The sequence below is a fragment of the Lepisosteus platostomus genome, chromosome 1 (assembly GCF_059453375.1).
Source record: "Lepisosteus platostomus isolate fLepPlt1 chromosome 1, fLepPlt1.hap1, whole genome shotgun sequence".
Classification (NCBI taxonomy): Eukaryota; Metazoa; Chordata; class Actinopteri; order Semionotiformes; family Lepisosteidae; genus Lepisosteus; species Lepisosteus platostomus.
This window is the reverse complement of record NC_142611.1, coordinates 40,061,832-40,078,754: the sequence shown is the minus strand read 5'-3', so window position 1 is coordinate 40,078,754 and position 16,923 is coordinate 40,061,832. Positions and strand designations below refer to the sequence as shown.

Below are 16,923 nucleotides of genomic sequence, written 5' to 3'. Positions count from 1 at the left end.
GTCCCTGTTTTGAAATCACAGTTGGAAAGGTAGTTTTACACCTTGGATTCTGTATCCAGTAGTATTATATATTTTACCTCCTGTGTACAGCATTATGTAAGGTGCAATAAAACAAGAAATGTTAAATACAAATATCCTGACATCTTGGGTGAAAATTATTTTTAGAATCAATTGTGTAAAATTGCTTGTTCTAATTCAATTTTTCTTTGAAGGAATAGTTAATGCAAGTCAAACCCTTGACATTCTTAAGCAAACAAAATCAATAAACTCTGCAACAAATCTTAAATGCTGCGAAACCAAACAGAAAATTAACTATTAAAGGTTTTCAACTGATCCAGGAATGGATCTACACAAAACATTTTTGTTTGATTATTGTAGTTTGTCAGAAATTCTGTATAGGAAAGATGAATTATAGTCTTTTGCCCAGATCATAATGAAAATCTTAACTGATAACAACAAATCTGCTTTTTTACCAGATTGAGAACCACACTTTCATTTTCAAAGGGTAGGAAGCTTGATTGCTAAATTGTTTTACATCTATTTTGTTAGAAGAGAGCTGGTACAAGGTTAACAATAATTCTAATTGAAACAGGATTGTATGTATTTAAAAAAAACTAATTATGAAAAACAATGTGTTCCATTTTCAGTTGTAAGCACTACATGTAAAGCATGAAAAAATAATATGTTATTGGTTTGACAGTAGTCTGCTGTTTTCATACAGAAAACATGTTTATTTAGCAAATAAAAATGCATTTCATGCTAGACAATTGCATTTTATGTTAGAACAACACAAAACAAGAAAATTGTCAGCACCACATGAACATTTTAACTAAGAATGACATGAAATCTTTTAAAAAACATTTCTTCTTATGGCATTTGGTTAAAATGCATTGGACAAAATAAAAATGAGCAGTAAACACATTCTAAAACAATACCACATGTATTCCAGTTTTGTTCAAATGTTCTCTATTCTCTCTGAACATAGCTAAGTGTTTTTTGTTTTGTTTTGACCAAAGTATTAAGTTTTTTAAGGATTGACTAAATAAAGAAAAAACTTCAGTCAGAATCAAGCAGATTACTTCAAAACTCTGCTGATTCCATATGTATAAAATGTGCATTTCTGAGATTTTTAGATCATTTAAATTCACCTCAGATAAAGAAATGGTTCCTTAAATAGGTAACTGCTCAGACTAGGCTGCACAAAAGCAGTTCTCTTTGCACTGTGGTTAAGGATCTGTGCTTGTGGCTGGAAGGTTGCTGGTTTAATTCCCACAGCTTGCAGAGGAATCTTACTCTATTGGGCCCCTGAGCAAGGCCCTTAACCCCAACTGCTCCAGGGGAACTGTTCAATGGCTGACCCTGTGCTCTGTCTATGTCTCATGGAGAGCAAGCTGGGGTATGCAAAAAGATGAATTCCTAATGCAAGAAGTTGTATAGGGCTAATAAAGTGATTTTATGTTAATACACTCCTAAAAGTCTGTGAATATGTCAGACTGTGTGCAAATAAAACTAAAGCTGTGTTATTAAATAGTATATAAAAATTAAACTGCCCAAACCGTGAAAACCAAAAATAATCGACTTGCACAGGTATCCACAAAACCAAGCCATTCCTTCTATGGGCATCAAAATACAGAAAACACACATTCACAATTTTAATTGCATTACAAGTAGGAACCATGCTTTCTATGAAAAATAAAATAAAAAATAAAAATGAATCATACAATTGTTTTTTAAACTTTAACTTTTGAAACGTAAAAAAATATATTTAGCTTATATAATATTTATACTGTACAGTGGTAATTTACAGTTAAGATTTATTATCTATGAATACTACGCATAGTTTATACTGCTGGAATAGGCTCAGTTTGCTAGACACAGATACAGATTATTTCCAACTGAAGGTCCTGCCAATGAGTTCGAAGAATTTTCGGTTAGGTTCATGGAAAAAATTGTACAGCTTGTCAAGTATCTGGGGGGCTACATGAGGATGTGCCCTTCCTTTTGAGTCATGTAAACACCTTTCTCTGCCATGATCCCTCAGGCAGTAAAAGCCCTTTGTTTTGTTGAAATAAAAATTTGATGCATTGATTTGAGGTGAGAGGTTTAAAAACTTCTCAACTTTTTTCATTTCAGGAAAAGGGTCCTTGATTAACTGATCTCCATCTACCACATGAATGTGGTCGAGAGGAAAGTACTTCAACCAGTTCTGCATGTGCAGGTAATAAAGACTTCTGTTTAAAGCTTTGTACTCCAAATTAATTTCCCCATTCTTAATGAGAACTGACTCAATGGATTGATATTGCTTGTGCTTTTGAAGACGGTTATAAAAAACTTGCGTATAGTCTGACAGGACTCTCTCTGTTGGGTCTCTTAGTATTAGAAGAAGCTTGATATCAGGATTCATGTGATGAATTCTCTCTGGCACTTTACTGGAAGTGAAATAGGCAGGGGTTTTCTCAACTGTGATCTGATGAGGGAAAGAGAAAGGCATTTGGCTGACATACCACTGAAATCCCTTTTTAAAGTTGTCCTCCCAGTCAAAGAAGTGAACCTCATTTTCTGCTGCTGTGATGTCAGGATGGAGGCTGAGCATTTCAATTAAGGCCCTTGTACCCCCTTTCCTTACTCCAATGATTACGGTTTGAGGCAGTTGTTGGATAGTTCCATTAGAATGAACAGGCAGCTCTGAGTCACTGTGGTGTGAGGAAGCCCCATGTACCACATTTTCTAAAACCTGTTTACCAACACCACCATCTTTGCTTTCAGTGGGTCTGGAAGGAACAGAAGGTGGCTGTACCACAAGGAAAAACAATCCAAACAGGAAAGCCGCCATCAGAGAGGTCCTCAACCTGGTCAAATTCAGCCTGGCGGAAGGAACAAAACTTTATCCCACATTGAAAAGAAGCCGGTGAACTTCAGATCCTTGAAAATGCTGGAATTTCTCTCAAATAAGGTAGTCACTGAAAAATAATGGAGATAAGTGTCATGACAGATATTTAAAAGATTTTCCGATCATGTTTAAAAACTGTTCACTCTGACATTTGATAGATGGGAGATTTGTTTGAAGAAATGTATATTGTATTACTAATCTTAGGTCCTTCTGATGTGTAATTTAATTTACATCTAATTTAACTTTCCACATTCAAATCGTGTCGCAGAAATCACAAATATGACTCAAACTTATAGGGTCTAAGTTTATTAGACCATAATGTATTTTTTACAGATTACTAACACAGAAAAGTAAAACTGTGCATCAGGGAACCATCATGATTATAGGGAGTTCATGTTTTTAATCTTGAAAGCATGTTTTAATGTTTTAAAGAAAAACAAAAAACATTTCACATGCAACATGGATACACCTAACAGATGGCCAAGCCCAGATAAACCATTTTATTACCACTTCATCCAATTCCAGGTCATGGTCCAGAGCCTATCCCAGGAAGCATTGGGCATAAAGCAGCATACACCCTAGACATGATGCCAGGCACACATAGACATAAACACGCACACACTCACACCAGGGCCAATTTTTACAAAAGAAAATTAACCTACTAGTTTGTCTTTGGAGTGTGGGAGGGAACCAGAGCATCTGGAGGAAACCCACAGACAACACCCCAGGAACTGAACCCAAGGCTCCAGCACTACAAGGCAGCAATGCTAACCACTGCACCACCTTGCCACCCTGATTTGGCACCAGACAAGGTAATTTCCATTGTGGTAATTATTCAGTATTTCTGTTGTTGCAAATGCAAAGGGAAGAACTCTCTGCTTAAAATGTTATGCAAGAGGACCTGGGTTCGTAATTCATATGTTGGTGTAATCAGCATTCAAAGTTATCTTTAGCAAATGAGCACTTCAGCTGCACGTTGTTCTTGAATGTTCAATAATATTATAACCACAGCATGATCCAGACATGGACCTCCCACACACATTTTTACTTTTCACTTTTTTTTCTCAACAAAATTAAAAACACGTTTTATTTTGAATTATGAGCCAGAAAGTGACAGGGGGTACAAACAGGGGTGGTTTCCTTTAGTTTTAAAGATTAAGGGGGAAAAAAAACAATTAAACTTGATTCTCAGAGACAACTTATCAAAATTCTGATTAGCAGCCTAATTAAAGTCATGTTTTTATCGTTTTAAAAGATAATTTAATGTATTGTTTTGCACAGAAAGCGTCACGTCCCATCTAGTTTCACTGCACTATAAAAATTCACAACTTACGTAAAAAAACTTCCTCACGTAAAAAAGCGAACGTTCGTAAATTTAACACCAACGTAACATTTAATTGCTCCAGTTCCAGCTGCCGCAAAACAGCGATGCTACTCATTATCCAATGCTTACTGCCTCAGTCAGATGTCCGTGTCTAACATTTCTTATTGCTAGGTTATGGTATTTATTATAACAAAGTTTCAAACACTAGCTTTCTGCTTCTGAATTGTAATTGACAGTGATACAAAGAGATGCATTGATTCTGTAGCATTTGTCGAAATCGTATGCCTACGAAAGGCAATAATACCAGACCCGGCATGTCCATCCAAACAAATTGATTTTTTTATTTTGTTTGAATTCTCCCCATTTGGAAAGCAAACGTAGAGAGGAAAAATCCTTGAAGGCACTAGTTCACACGAGGCTTGTTCACTGTACATTTTCACTGTACATTTAACATTGTTATCAAATTTTAGAATCCAGTTATATAGCGGCATCTGCTTAAAACAATGCTTTCTGTAACATTTAGGAATTAATCTAAAGAAGGTTTAAAATTGGGAACGCTGTTCGAAAAACGGTTTTAAAAGATGTTCAATTTGTGATTCAACACTGCGAATTACATTTGTAGAGTAAAACGTCACGGGTATTATTTTACCGCTTATTATCCATCAACATTTTTATATATAGCAAAATAAATCGTTACAGTTTAAATTGCGCGAAACCCTTTGCTTGTTCTTTATCCCGGATATAAACGTTTGCAACCCTACAAGGTACATATCAATCTGAATAAAGCAGTTTTGAATCAATTAGAATTGGTATGATCACAGCGTTTTGTAGCTTTGGTTTATAGAAGTGTAAAGAAGTCTAGCCTAAAACCCGTGTGTAATACAATACATTTCAATAAAGCGCAAATTACGTCTCTCTGCATACGATCTAAACATCCGATTTTAACACATACTTTATATAACTGCACGTCCGTACAGTTGTTGCTTTCAATCGTATTTCATCACGGATTAATTTCTTCTGCGTTCATTTTTCTCTCATGTTAACATCCCGATAATAGTATCATACCTATGACCGGCGTTTCTCTTAAATGATTTGGTCAACTGAAATCTTAATGAAAGAAATATACATCGTTGGTTTTTATAAAAGTTTGTTTAGAGCCCGTCTGATTTAGTAACTATACACTGACTCAAGTGATTCACAGACGCACACAACGTCAAAAAAGACAGCAGGAACACCGTCTTGTACATACAGTATTTGCAGATGTTTACAAATACAATGACACCTTATGCTGACAATTACAAAGGATATGTATATATTGTTGGAAAGAAAACGATAACATTTTGGTGACAATGATAATACTTGAGCTATGGAAACTTAATATTTTAACACCGTAAATCTACTTAACTTTTTTTTTCCAAGCGCACAGCACGGTTTAATAAAATATATTTAGCATAGGTACAAACCCCTCCCCCAACTTCAGCACACAACACAATTACTGTAATATGTATCTTTTTTAATGTACAAATAAGTTTTCGTCTTCTTTATGCTACATAATATAACAGTAATTGGTTCGGTATTGCGTTTAAGGACTTGGCTATTTCGGTGGCTGAACCACATTTTATTCTTTCCTCCCCTATCGAACTTTACATTTTACGTGATTATTTCGCAGTGTTACATAAGCATTAAGTTAGAAGTTAGTATTACATGTTAAATGCGAGGCAGACATTGTTATTTCAGTTACAACGGAAAACCACGGTTGCCTGTTTTACATTTCTAAACCACAGGGAAAAGAAAAAGCGGATGATCTGTTCTTACCGTCTAGCAGTTGCTACAGAATGTCCTTCTGAAACAAAAAGAATTCCTGGGTGGTTTTGTACACTCTGTCTTGATCAGTGACACTTAAAGTCAAGACAGGATTCCGCCACTTCTTTCGGAGTACACAAGAACTGTTCAAATGGTAATAACCTCCCGAAAATCTCGGCAGCAACTGAACCTATTTTTACACTACCTTGACCAGCAAACTGCACAAGTGAAGTTGTAAAAGGCTTATGATTCCTACTAGTCTTATTCTCCAGTTTAAGTATCACACGCCCAGGACGCTAACACTGCCCCTCCTTCCGTGACTCACTTTAGCGTAATTCTTAGAAGAAAAAGGTAGGGTTCCAGCGAAAGTTACAGTAATATCAGAGTTGTAAACCTTCACGGAAGTTACGATCTACTTTCATAGCGGTTTTTTTTTTAACCTTGCTACTTTCAGTTTATAAGCCCCACGTTTAATGCTTATTAATTAGGGTAAATTAATAAATGTGCTTCTATCTTAAACGGAATACTTTATATCGTCTGAAAATAAAAGTGGCTTTTTTTAAAAAATGTGTTTTTTATTTTATTTTTATTTTTATTTATTACATTATAAATAGCAGTGTAACCTTGTTTTGGATTCTTCTGGAGGGTAAAAATAGCAATCGGACCTATGGACAGCACAATTTCAAATGAAGTACCCATCCATAAAACGAGTGAGAAAAGTAAAACATAATTATTTAAGGGTACTTACTGTAGTCTGACTTCAGTTACATGTAAGGAAACAATAATTAAAACTAATAAAGGGGATCTGCTATAGGGAAATCATAAGGTTTATAAGATCATAAGGATTATCCAACACTTTTTTTTTTAAAGGTAGGTCTTGCTTAACTACATTAACTTGCTAGTTGTTTGAATTAGGCAGCAATAGTAACAAACAAGAGAATACCATATGGTATGTTTAGATTTACAGAGGGCTTTTGTTAAATTTTCTCATGAAACATTAATTTTCAAATTGCAGGCAGGAGACATTCAGGGGAATGTCAGTATATATTTGGACTGAGAATTGGTTAATGGATAGAAAACAGTACAAATAATGGGTAGCCTTACACCCCAGTTTTAACTGGACAGTCTGTATTTAAGACATAAGATGGTTGGCAATTATATCTTCTGTATGTTGTGTTTCAGGAAAACATAAACTTGTTTTCGACAGATGACTGATGTTCCTGAAGCAAAATATACATGGTTTAAACATATAACTGGTTCTGCTATGTAATGCTGCATTTCAGATTTGTGGAGGATACTTTTCATTGCTCCTGGTGGTAAAAGTGAAATTTCTCAGAATGTTCAGACAAAAAAAACCCACAAAGAATACTATACATTGAACAAAGGGTAACGCAAAACACTTCATATTATTTTGTACATGTGAGTGCTTACCATTAATTGTAACAAGTTTATTTATAGTCTTGTAAGCTATCTGTCTAAGCTATATGAGGTGCGCTGATGGTCAGGTACTTTCCTTGGCTTTCAAAAATTAGCATCCCATATTAAGACAATGGAAGAATGTTCTTCATAATATTGTGTGAATGACTCCGTGATGATGATGTGATAAGTGAATACAATAAGGATCTTGTCACGGATGTCAGAAGGGACGAACCGTGGAATGGCAGGAGAGTGAAAAAGACCCTATGCGTAGTTTTGGGGCAGTGGTTAGCCTGGGCTCAGCTCTTCAGGAAATGCCGTATAGAAACCTATGCCCTCAGGCCACAGATGTGGGGCGACCTGGTGCTAGGCGGGTCTCAGGACATCCGAACCTCAATGCTGAGTGAGAAAGAAAGCGTGACCCAGAAATATATAGCCCCAGACAGAGACACACCAGAAGGACAAGCACAGGAAACTAGGGACAGAACAGAGTAGAAGCACCCCCTCTAGCTGTAGAGGGTGTGACAGATCTGTACTAGAACAAGTGCCTTTTGTTATTTATATCAATGATCTGCAATGTGGTATGTTAAGTAAATTGGTCAAGATTGCAGATGATACCAAGAAAGAAGGCTTAATAAACACTGTTAAGCAGCCAGTGAAATTCAAAAGATTTACAAAAAAATTCAATCTGGTCAAACACTTGGCAGAAGTTTAAAATCAACAAGAGTAAAAGATTAAAAGAAACAATACAAAAATAAACTACAGATTCAAAAGGTAAGCCGCTAAGCTTGAAGAAGATATTTATGGAAAAAAATTGGGTATTGTGATGCCACTAGGATTTTGTACAGGAAATGGGTGTTTTTTTCATGTGCGTGTCATGGATTTTTAAAATTCCTTTAATTGCACCAAGGTGGCTGTTGAAGGAAACCAGCACACAAAATGTCAGCATGACATAGTGCCTGGAACAGGTTGCAGTTGTGCACCTTGTTCCAGACAATGTGAGCTGACTGCTGAGTCAGCAGGTTTCCTAGAGCTGAGCCGTGAACATGCACTGTGATGCAGGCAATATTATTTTTGTTTAAATACTTGAGGTACTGTACATACTTAAAAACTGGTAAAGTCTGAAATGATACAAAGCAAATGAACTTTTAGGAAGATGTCTGGCTGAATAAATTGCTGTGTTAAAGTTCGAAGGAATAAGGGAGGTAAAGCAAACCTGTATGGACTTAAAGCAAACCTAAACTTGAGCAAGGAAAATAAAAGAAAGAAGAAAACAAGAAATTCAGACGTACTGTACAACAGAAAGTGAACTGAATAATGTTGAAGGCCAGGAGAAAACAACCGTGGAGAAAGACTAGGAATTGTGAGCTGAAAGAAAGCTATTATATTTTTATTGTTTGCGTTTTGAAATACGGCCACTTATTTTCTTTTCATGTTAGTGACATATTGGGGGCAGACTGGCTACCCCCAGCAATCAAGTGAGATAGACACTCAACCTGCGAGCTACGATATATTTTAGTTTAAATTATTTTTCTTTATTCAAGTACACCATATTACACGTATACTTTGGCTCTGGGTTGTTTTGTCTTGAGTCCCGCCTTTAACACTACCTTTTTGATGACTGCACCCCCAGCAACATCACAGTATTCATATTGGCACATAGTTTACATTTTCTAGACAGGAAAGCAATGCAAAAGTAAAAAATAAAAACATTATGTTATATAGTTAAAAGGTTAGAATTTAAATCAAGGCATGCTACACTGTGTTAAAATTGACCAATGCACTGATAAAACCAAATATTGAATATCATGTCACTATGTTACAAAACATTTTGCTGCCCTGGTATCTTGGAATGTCCAACATCGACTAAATAAAATAACTGAACTCTTTTGAAGTCTTAAATAGAAAGGACAATATGATAATTAATTCAGATATTCCAAAATCTCAAATACATTGACAAAGTTAATCCAGTGGACTTGGAAGAATCAAAAGTGAAACACAAACTTAAAGAAACAAACAAGTGCGAATTATGTGGAAGTACATATAAAAGTCAGAGCAGTAGGTACTTACAGTATTTACACATTTGTGGTGTGGTGGCTCTGTGGCTAAGGATCTGTCCCTGTGGCTGGAAGTTTGCAGGTTTGTATCCTGTGGCCGGAATCCTACTCTGTTGGGCCCCTGAGCAAGGCCCTTATTTATTTTTTCCGTATAACTATACATATATTCATTTATTACTGATTTCATTCATTGAGCACGGATACAATAGAGGTACAGCCATTCACTGTTTGACATGTCTGCACTGGTACAGAACCTAGCAATCAGAAAACGGGTGAAACTGTCTTGAGAATTAGCATACAGTACCGAGGCCCCCATGACCAAATAAAGGCTAACCTCGATAATCAGCCTAAATAATGCAGACTACAGCAAAACGACTGACTTTGAAAAGGGAATGAATGTCCGGAAGGAGTAGTGTAACCAGCTTGAAATGCTTCTCCAGACCTCTAACTAAAAGAAACCGGGAACCAGCAGTGGCATCGATTCCTTTCGAACTGGGATCCTATCGCAGCTTGTGGTGTCGTAACTCTTCCGTATCCGATATTGGACCAAGCACATCAGGGGAGAGCGTGAACGCAGTCCCCCACTACCAGAAATTATGCAGTCGAGATTCCCACATTTGGGGAATTCGCAGGGGTCAGCACAGCCGGAGTGCAATGGCTGAGCCTCGCCCTGGGTGAACCGATTTCGATTTTTAAGAACTTTATTTTCTTTTCACAAAAAAAATACAGGACATCACAAATTAGAAAGCTTTACATTAATATACATACTTAAAAAAGTATATATGATCACATCTCATTACATTTTGACACGGTACCAGTTACATAGCAACAATTTCTTTTTTTCTGGTGCAAATCACATTCTTTACTTAAACATGATAATGTTTTTCACAGTTTCTTGAGATATTGACCTATGCTCTCTATTTCCCGCAGATTTTCTGCTTCCTCCCTCCCTTCTCTCCACAGATCTCTGAGGTAATAGTTCTCTCGGGTGATGAACAGGGCCAGGCTACCTGCTGCCTTGACTGGGACCTCGATGCCTTTGAACAGCCCCATGTTCCTCACTCTCCACAGGGCATCTTTCCCACTGTTCACCACGGCCCAGATCCTGTCAAACACGTCAGGAGAAAGTTTGACAGGAGAGATGCCGTATATGACGAAAGCAGCGGTCAGGGTAAATTGGGGCGAGAGCTTGCAACCAATCTTCAAACTGTGCCCAGAAGGCCTTAGCAAAAAAGCAGGACCACAGGAGATGGGTCACAGTCTCCTCCTCGCCGCAGCCCACCCTAACGCAGCGAGGGCTGGGGGTGAGGCCCCTACGGTACAAGAAAGTTCGTACTGGTAAGCACTGGTGGACGACACTCCAGGCTAAATCTCTGTGAATGTTGCACAGAAACTTAGAGGATGTGTGTTTCCACACCTTCCTTGTTTGGGCTGATGTTAAAATGCCCACAGGGGTCTGCCTATTGTTCTGGGGTGAAACAAAATCTTCCAGTTTTTGGACGCTGACATCTCGGAGGGGAATATGGCCAATTGGGTGAGATCTTAGAAAACTTTTAACTGTCCCATAAATTGCAGGGCATGTGTCAGAGAGTGGGACATCCAGCTTGGGTCTGACACCCCACACTCTGAACACCTCCCTACCTACCCAGAGCCTGGAAAAATAAGTCCAGGTACGCGCTGCAGGTGCTGTTGCAAAGCCTCCCAGCACAGAGGCCAGGAAAATGCACAGCAGCTTCGTAGCAATATCTGGGACAGACTTCCCCCCTGAGGGTAGTGGCCTGTACATTATTTCCCTTCTGAGTCTTTCCTGGTTCCCACCCCATAGAAATTGAAACATCAATCTCCTCAGCACCGCCGCAACACGGTGTGGGATTGGGAAGGTAGAAGCCAGAAAATTCAAGACAGGCAAGAGCTCAGCTTTGATGACCAGCACCTTCCCTGTCATGGTGAGGTCTCGGTCCTTCCATTGCATCAGTTTTTTGTTTAAGATTGGCAATTTGTTCTGCCAATTTACTGTTCCCATCTCTTCTCCAAAATACACCCCCAGGACCTTAATTCTCTTCTCTTGCAGCCTGAGATCATGTCCTTCTTTTGGCTCCCTCCAGTTCTGATAAAAAATCTCACTCTTAGATTTGTTAATTTTTGCAGAGGAAGCCAAAGAGAAACGATCACAGCACTGCAGAGCTCTGCTAATTGAGGCATTGTCAGAGAGGAGTAGGGTGATGTCATCCATGTATAGAGATGTCTTTACCTCTCCTCCCCCACTTCCAGGCACTGGTATCCCATTAATGGCCTGATCCTGGCGCAAGGCACAGGCTAAGGGCTCCATAGCCAAAACGAATAACAAGGGGGATAATGGGCAGCCCTGCCTCACCCCTGAACAGACTTCAAAGGGGCGTGATCTATTGCCATTAACCATTACTCTGCTGTTGCTACCTGTGTACAGCAGGTTAATCCACTTTCTCATGATGGGGCCAAACTTCATGTGCTCAAGTACCGATGTTAAGTACTGCCGGTTTAGGCGGTCAAAGGCCTTTTCTAGGTCTACACCTAAAATCCACAGAGGGAGGGAGCGATCCTCTGAGTACAGACAGACATCCCTCAACAAGGCCAGGTTGTCGCTCATCAGGCATCCTGCTATCCCACAAGTCTGTTCTTTCCCTACCAGTGAGGCCACTACATTTTGTAGGCGCAGGAAAAGGGCTTTGGACAGGATCTTAGTGTCCACGCCTAACAGGCTGAGGGGTCTCCAGTTCTTTATGTCATTCTTTGCTCCTTTCTTAAACAAGAGAGAGATAGTGCCTTCTCTTAAGGAGTCAGGCAGCAATTCTGTCTTATAGCTTTCCTCGTATAGGAGCAGTAGCGGATCCTGAAGCAGATCCCAAAAGGTGCAATAAAATTCTTTAAGGAGCCCGTCAGCACCCGGAGTTTTCCCCTTCTGTAAGCTCTCCATAGCCTCTCAGCTCTTCTACTGTCAAATCCCTCTCAAGTACTTCCCTATCTTCTTCACTCAAAACGTTTTCTAGCTTTGAGGTAAAAAAATGAATTTCTTCATCCTTTACCTCTGTAGAGCTGTACAGTCTTGAGTAGAAGGCCTCAGTGCAGGAGAGGATAGCACTCGGCTCTGTTCTCTCTCGTCCCTCCTCATCAACTACACTTTCCATGACAGACTTGGAGCCTACCACTTTCCTGAAAAAGAAGCGAGTACACTTCTCATTTTCTTCCAAGAACTGCACTCTGCTTCTTTACAGCACTCCTCGACTACTTTCTTCGGCTATGCTCCGGATGTCCTTTTTTAAAAGGGTGATATCCTCGAGCACATCGAAGCCACTGTGCAGCATCGTGTAGAGACGCTGCAGCTGCCTCTGTTTCCTGGCTAGCACTCCTCTCCGTCTGGCAGCAGCCTTCCTTTCCTCAGCCATGAAAAAGGCCTTTGTCCTCACCTTCACCTCCTCCCACCACTCTCCTACTGACCCGTACAGACACTGCAAGGACAGCCACTGTGATAGTTTCTCCTTGTAGTGGGATACTACCCCCTCGTTCTCTAGCAGCTTTGTGTTGAGTTTCCAGAGGCCTGGGCCAAAGACAGTCCCGCCCTGGAGTTCCACTCTACACCCTAAAGCCTGATGATCTGAGAAGAAGACAGGCTGAAGAGTGACCCCAACAACTTTCCCTCTCTCTGAGACAAAGCAATAGTCAATTCTGGAGCTGCTATTCCTCCCTGACCATGTATATCCTGCTGTTGTGGGATATATACATCTATATGTGTCTGAGAGTTTAAAGTCTTGAACTAAGTTTTGCAGGGCCAGTGAGCTGGAATCCAATTTTATCGGAGAGCTAGACTGCCTGTCTGTGTGCTCTAAGATACAATTAAAATCCCCTCCCACTATCACGTCTGTGCTACTTAACAATAGGGGAGAGAGTGCCTTGAGTAGCTCCACCCTTCCTCCCACGTTAGTAGGACAATACACATTGATTAGCCGCAGGTTAACGGTCCCCCATTCCACATCCACACACAGCAACCTGCCATCTATGACCCTCTGAATACCTTTCAATTTGAATGCCCATCCTTTGAAAAGAATGGCCAAGCCAGAGGCTCTGTTGTTATTGTCCCCTGACCAAACAGAAGGCCCTTTATCCCACCTATCTTCAAAGCTTTTATACCTCTCTTGATAGGCTAAAGCACACTCCTGCAACATCAACACATCTCCCTCTCTCTGCTGGAGGTAATCAAAGACAGACTGGCATTTAACTCTGTCATTGATACCTCTGGTGTTAAGATAAATTATGTTTAGAGCCATATTACATAAGAAAGTGGAACCAGTCTTTACAAAACACATTTCTCTTCTGTCTCACCTGTTACCTTCTTCTTTTTCTTTTTCTTCTTACCAATTTCCTGCCAGCCATCCTCTGAATGAGCCTTCATCAGGGTGGCAGCAGTAAAAGCATTCACGGAGTCCATTTCAAGGAAGGGGGTAGAGGGAGGGGTGGAGGGGTTCCAGCTGTCCCCATCACCATGCTCTCCTTCCTCCTCGCTTGGGGAGAAAACAGAGTCATTTTTCCTTTTCCTCAAGTCCAGCTCCTGGGAGCACTGAGGGGAAAGGGGTGCAGCCGATGCACCAGTCTCCTCTTCCCCCTCACCCACCAGCTGCTGCAGATCCTCCATGATGGACTGGATGGAGGAGAGGAGGACATCTGTAGCACTTGCAGAGTCTGAGAAAAGCAGCTCTGCTGAATCCTGGGTATCCTCGCTGGACCCGCTCCACCGGGGGGCCCCACACTGGCCCTTGTTCTGAGGAGCAGTAGGGGAGGGGTCCTCGCTGTTCTCGGGGGTTTTCAAACCCTTGTGCTTGTCTGGTGCAGTCTGCGGTTGTGGGGGCGTAGTGGATTTCTCTTCCACTGGCCCCGGAGCCACAGCAGGACTGATCCTGGCTGGAGGCTGAGAGTCTTTGTCCAACAAGGGTTCTTTGTTTGACTTGTTGGATTTTCGGGCCAGTTTGGCTGAAACAAGCACTGCCTCATCCTTTCTCATTTTGAGTTTATTGGCGTAGGCATAAGGGCAGTTCTTAAAAACGTGTCCTTCCGAGCCACATAAATTGCACTTTGGCAGCATTGAACAGTCAGAGGCCAAATGTCCCTGTTTGCCACAGGTCTTGCAGCATTTCACAGTGCAGAACGATGCCAGGTGTCCCACAGCACCACAGCGCCGACACACCTTGTCCCACATAAAAAATATAGCCATTGCAGGCGCCCAGCCGGATTGTAGAGAGCAGGTGCCTTAAGCCTCCATTTACATTGTCCGGTAGCAAGCGGACCTCGAATTTCCTTGCTCCTGTTTTTATACCGTCAACATCTCTAACCTCAGTTCCATGGTGGACGGTGCAGTACTGGTTAAGCCAGGTGTGAATGTCCTCCGTCTTTGCCAGTTCCGAGAACATAACAACATGCACCGTTTTCCTCTCTCTCTGTGTCAGAGGCTGCAAGTTGATCTTCTCAAGGGCAGGAACTTTCCCTCTTTTTGCCTTAAACACATCCACACATTGTTCAAACAGAGAATAGGTAGCAAAAACAACCTCAAATGCTTTCTGACCTGGGAGAGCGAAGATGAAATCCAAGTGCCGAGGTTCAAAGCCAAGTTCCTCCTGCAACACTTTCCAATTGGATCACAACCGTAAGGTTTATTGTGCATGGAAGAGTGACTCAAACATTAAGCAAAAGAAGCTGTCCCACTGAAAACCAAAGACAGGGATTCTAAAGAAAACTTGTGATGAGAGGAACAAATGGGAAAACAAGGCAATTCAATGAACATGTTGTAGACAGGAAAGACAAAATGAATTGAACATTTTATGTAAACATAAACAATAATTGTGGTTTCCTTACTACTGTAAAGACATCTGTACCCAATAAGCTATCCATTTAACACTTTATTAAGAGGGTAAACAGATTAAAAAAGAATCTTTGGGTCTATTAGAAGGAGCATTTTTTATATCCTAACTAAAGTAACTTGACTGGGTAAATGCATACACAAAAAAAAATATCCAGGTTACTGTAAAAAAATAGTGCTTAAATGTCAGTTTGCACAGAGATTAGAAAACAATACATTTGTTAACATTTGTTTTCTTAACACAAACATGAATAAAATACTGCTACTCTTTGCAAATACCTTGATGCAATAGTAAAACAAATATTTCTTAAACTTAAAAAACATTGCAAAATAGCACAATTGAAACTGAGTGAAAATAACAACAAATAGAAACTTTAAATTATAATTAAATGTCAATTTTGTTGATCGTTAGATTACACTCAGAACATTGAGATCATCATTTTATTGTCCAACAACTTTTTTTTAGTTCAAAAAGATTCTTCAGTTTTATAGCTGCTGTTCTTCTGGGCTGGAGAGGGACACAGTTTAGGGCTAATGACCTGGGTGTCTGTTTCCTGCCAGTGCTTGTCTGCTTGTCAGTGGAAGCTGCATGGCCCTTATTGCTGTTCACAACACATACAGGCTGGTGAATGTTGTGAGAGAGACAGTTTGTCAGTGTTGTAGTTAGAAGAGTAAAGTGCCTGGGGTAGCCTGATAGTGGCATTTTGTTACAAGAAAGCTCGGTCCATTGAGGATGGTTTTTAACAAAAAAATGCAGATTTCAAACCTGCTGGTCTGAACTTATGGAGACTTGCATAAAATATGATGACTGCTGCTGCTGCTGATGCCACTGTTGGACCTGACAAAAAGAGGCTTGAAAGATGTATATGTACCAATGTACCCTGCTACCCACTGGACACAAGGACTCAATGGAATTTTGTTCTGCATCCACAATTTTAGCTATGGAGGGAAGCAAGAACAGTGCTTCTATTGTAGTGGAGTACTACACTAACAAATTGTGTCTCTGCTGTTTACCAAACAACTCAGTCTGTACTGCTCTCACTCTGTTTTCTGTCTAATCTCTTCCTACACAGAATTGTGTGTATGCTCTTCCAAACTTTATAAGTCACCTTTACTTTTTCTGCCAAACCCTTTACAGTTAAATCTAGACATGTTAAATCCCTCTCTTTCAAACTTTCAATCTCATTTTCTTGTCTTTGCAAGCTCTGGTGACTGCTTTCCATTTGACAGTTTTTAACAGATTTAGGTAGAATTTGAAACAATTCATATACAGTAGACAAGTGAACAGCAATACATGCAAGTAGCGAAACAAAAATGCTAAATATGTTCAGAGGTAAGAAGTGCAACAAATCCTATTGGCTCCAGTTCTTATTTGCTGCATTTTAATACCATTGAATATATAAGATGTGAGACACTGACCTTATAAAAGATGCTTATGAGAAAAACTAAGTTGTGCATGTGGACACAAACGTTTGGTCTTCTGAACGTGTGAGGAAAAACTTATACAGTATGTCTTAGGACATATATACTGTATATCCATTCATTTCCT

The 16,923-nt window shown here is 39.8% G+C and overlaps 1 protein-coding gene and 1 non-coding gene across 2 annotated transcripts; both read right to left on the bottom strand.

Moving 5' to 3' along the window:
- Positions 1-685: 685 nt before the first annotated feature.
- Positions 686-6,369, bottom strand: hs3st1 (heparan sulfate (glucosamine) 3-O-sulfotransferase 1). Its single transcript, XM_088628456.1, has 2 exons — positions 6,030-6,369; positions 686-2,960 (listed from the first exon to the last, which is right to left on the bottom strand). Exon 2 carries the CDS (start codon positions 2,831-2,833, stop codon positions 1,886-1,888), a length of 948 nt encoding a protein of 315 aa, XP_088484582.1. The 5' UTR covers positions 2,834-2,960; positions 6,030-6,369; the 3' UTR covers positions 686-1,885.
- A 3,677-nt stretch (positions 6,370-10,046) lies between these two features.
- On the bottom strand, positions 10,047-10,217 carry LOC148677936 (U1 spliceosomal RNA). The gene has a single exon (XR_015940246.1). It is a non-coding gene; the product is annotated as a U1 spliceosomal RNA (small nuclear RNA).
- Between the last annotated feature and the right edge of the window lie 6,706 nt (positions 10,218-16,923).

Coding starts and splice junctions, on each gene's coding strand:
- hs3st1 (XM_088628456.1), bottom strand. CDS start 2,833: ATGGCGGCTTTCCTGTTTGGATTGTTTTTCCTTGTGGTACAGCCACCT.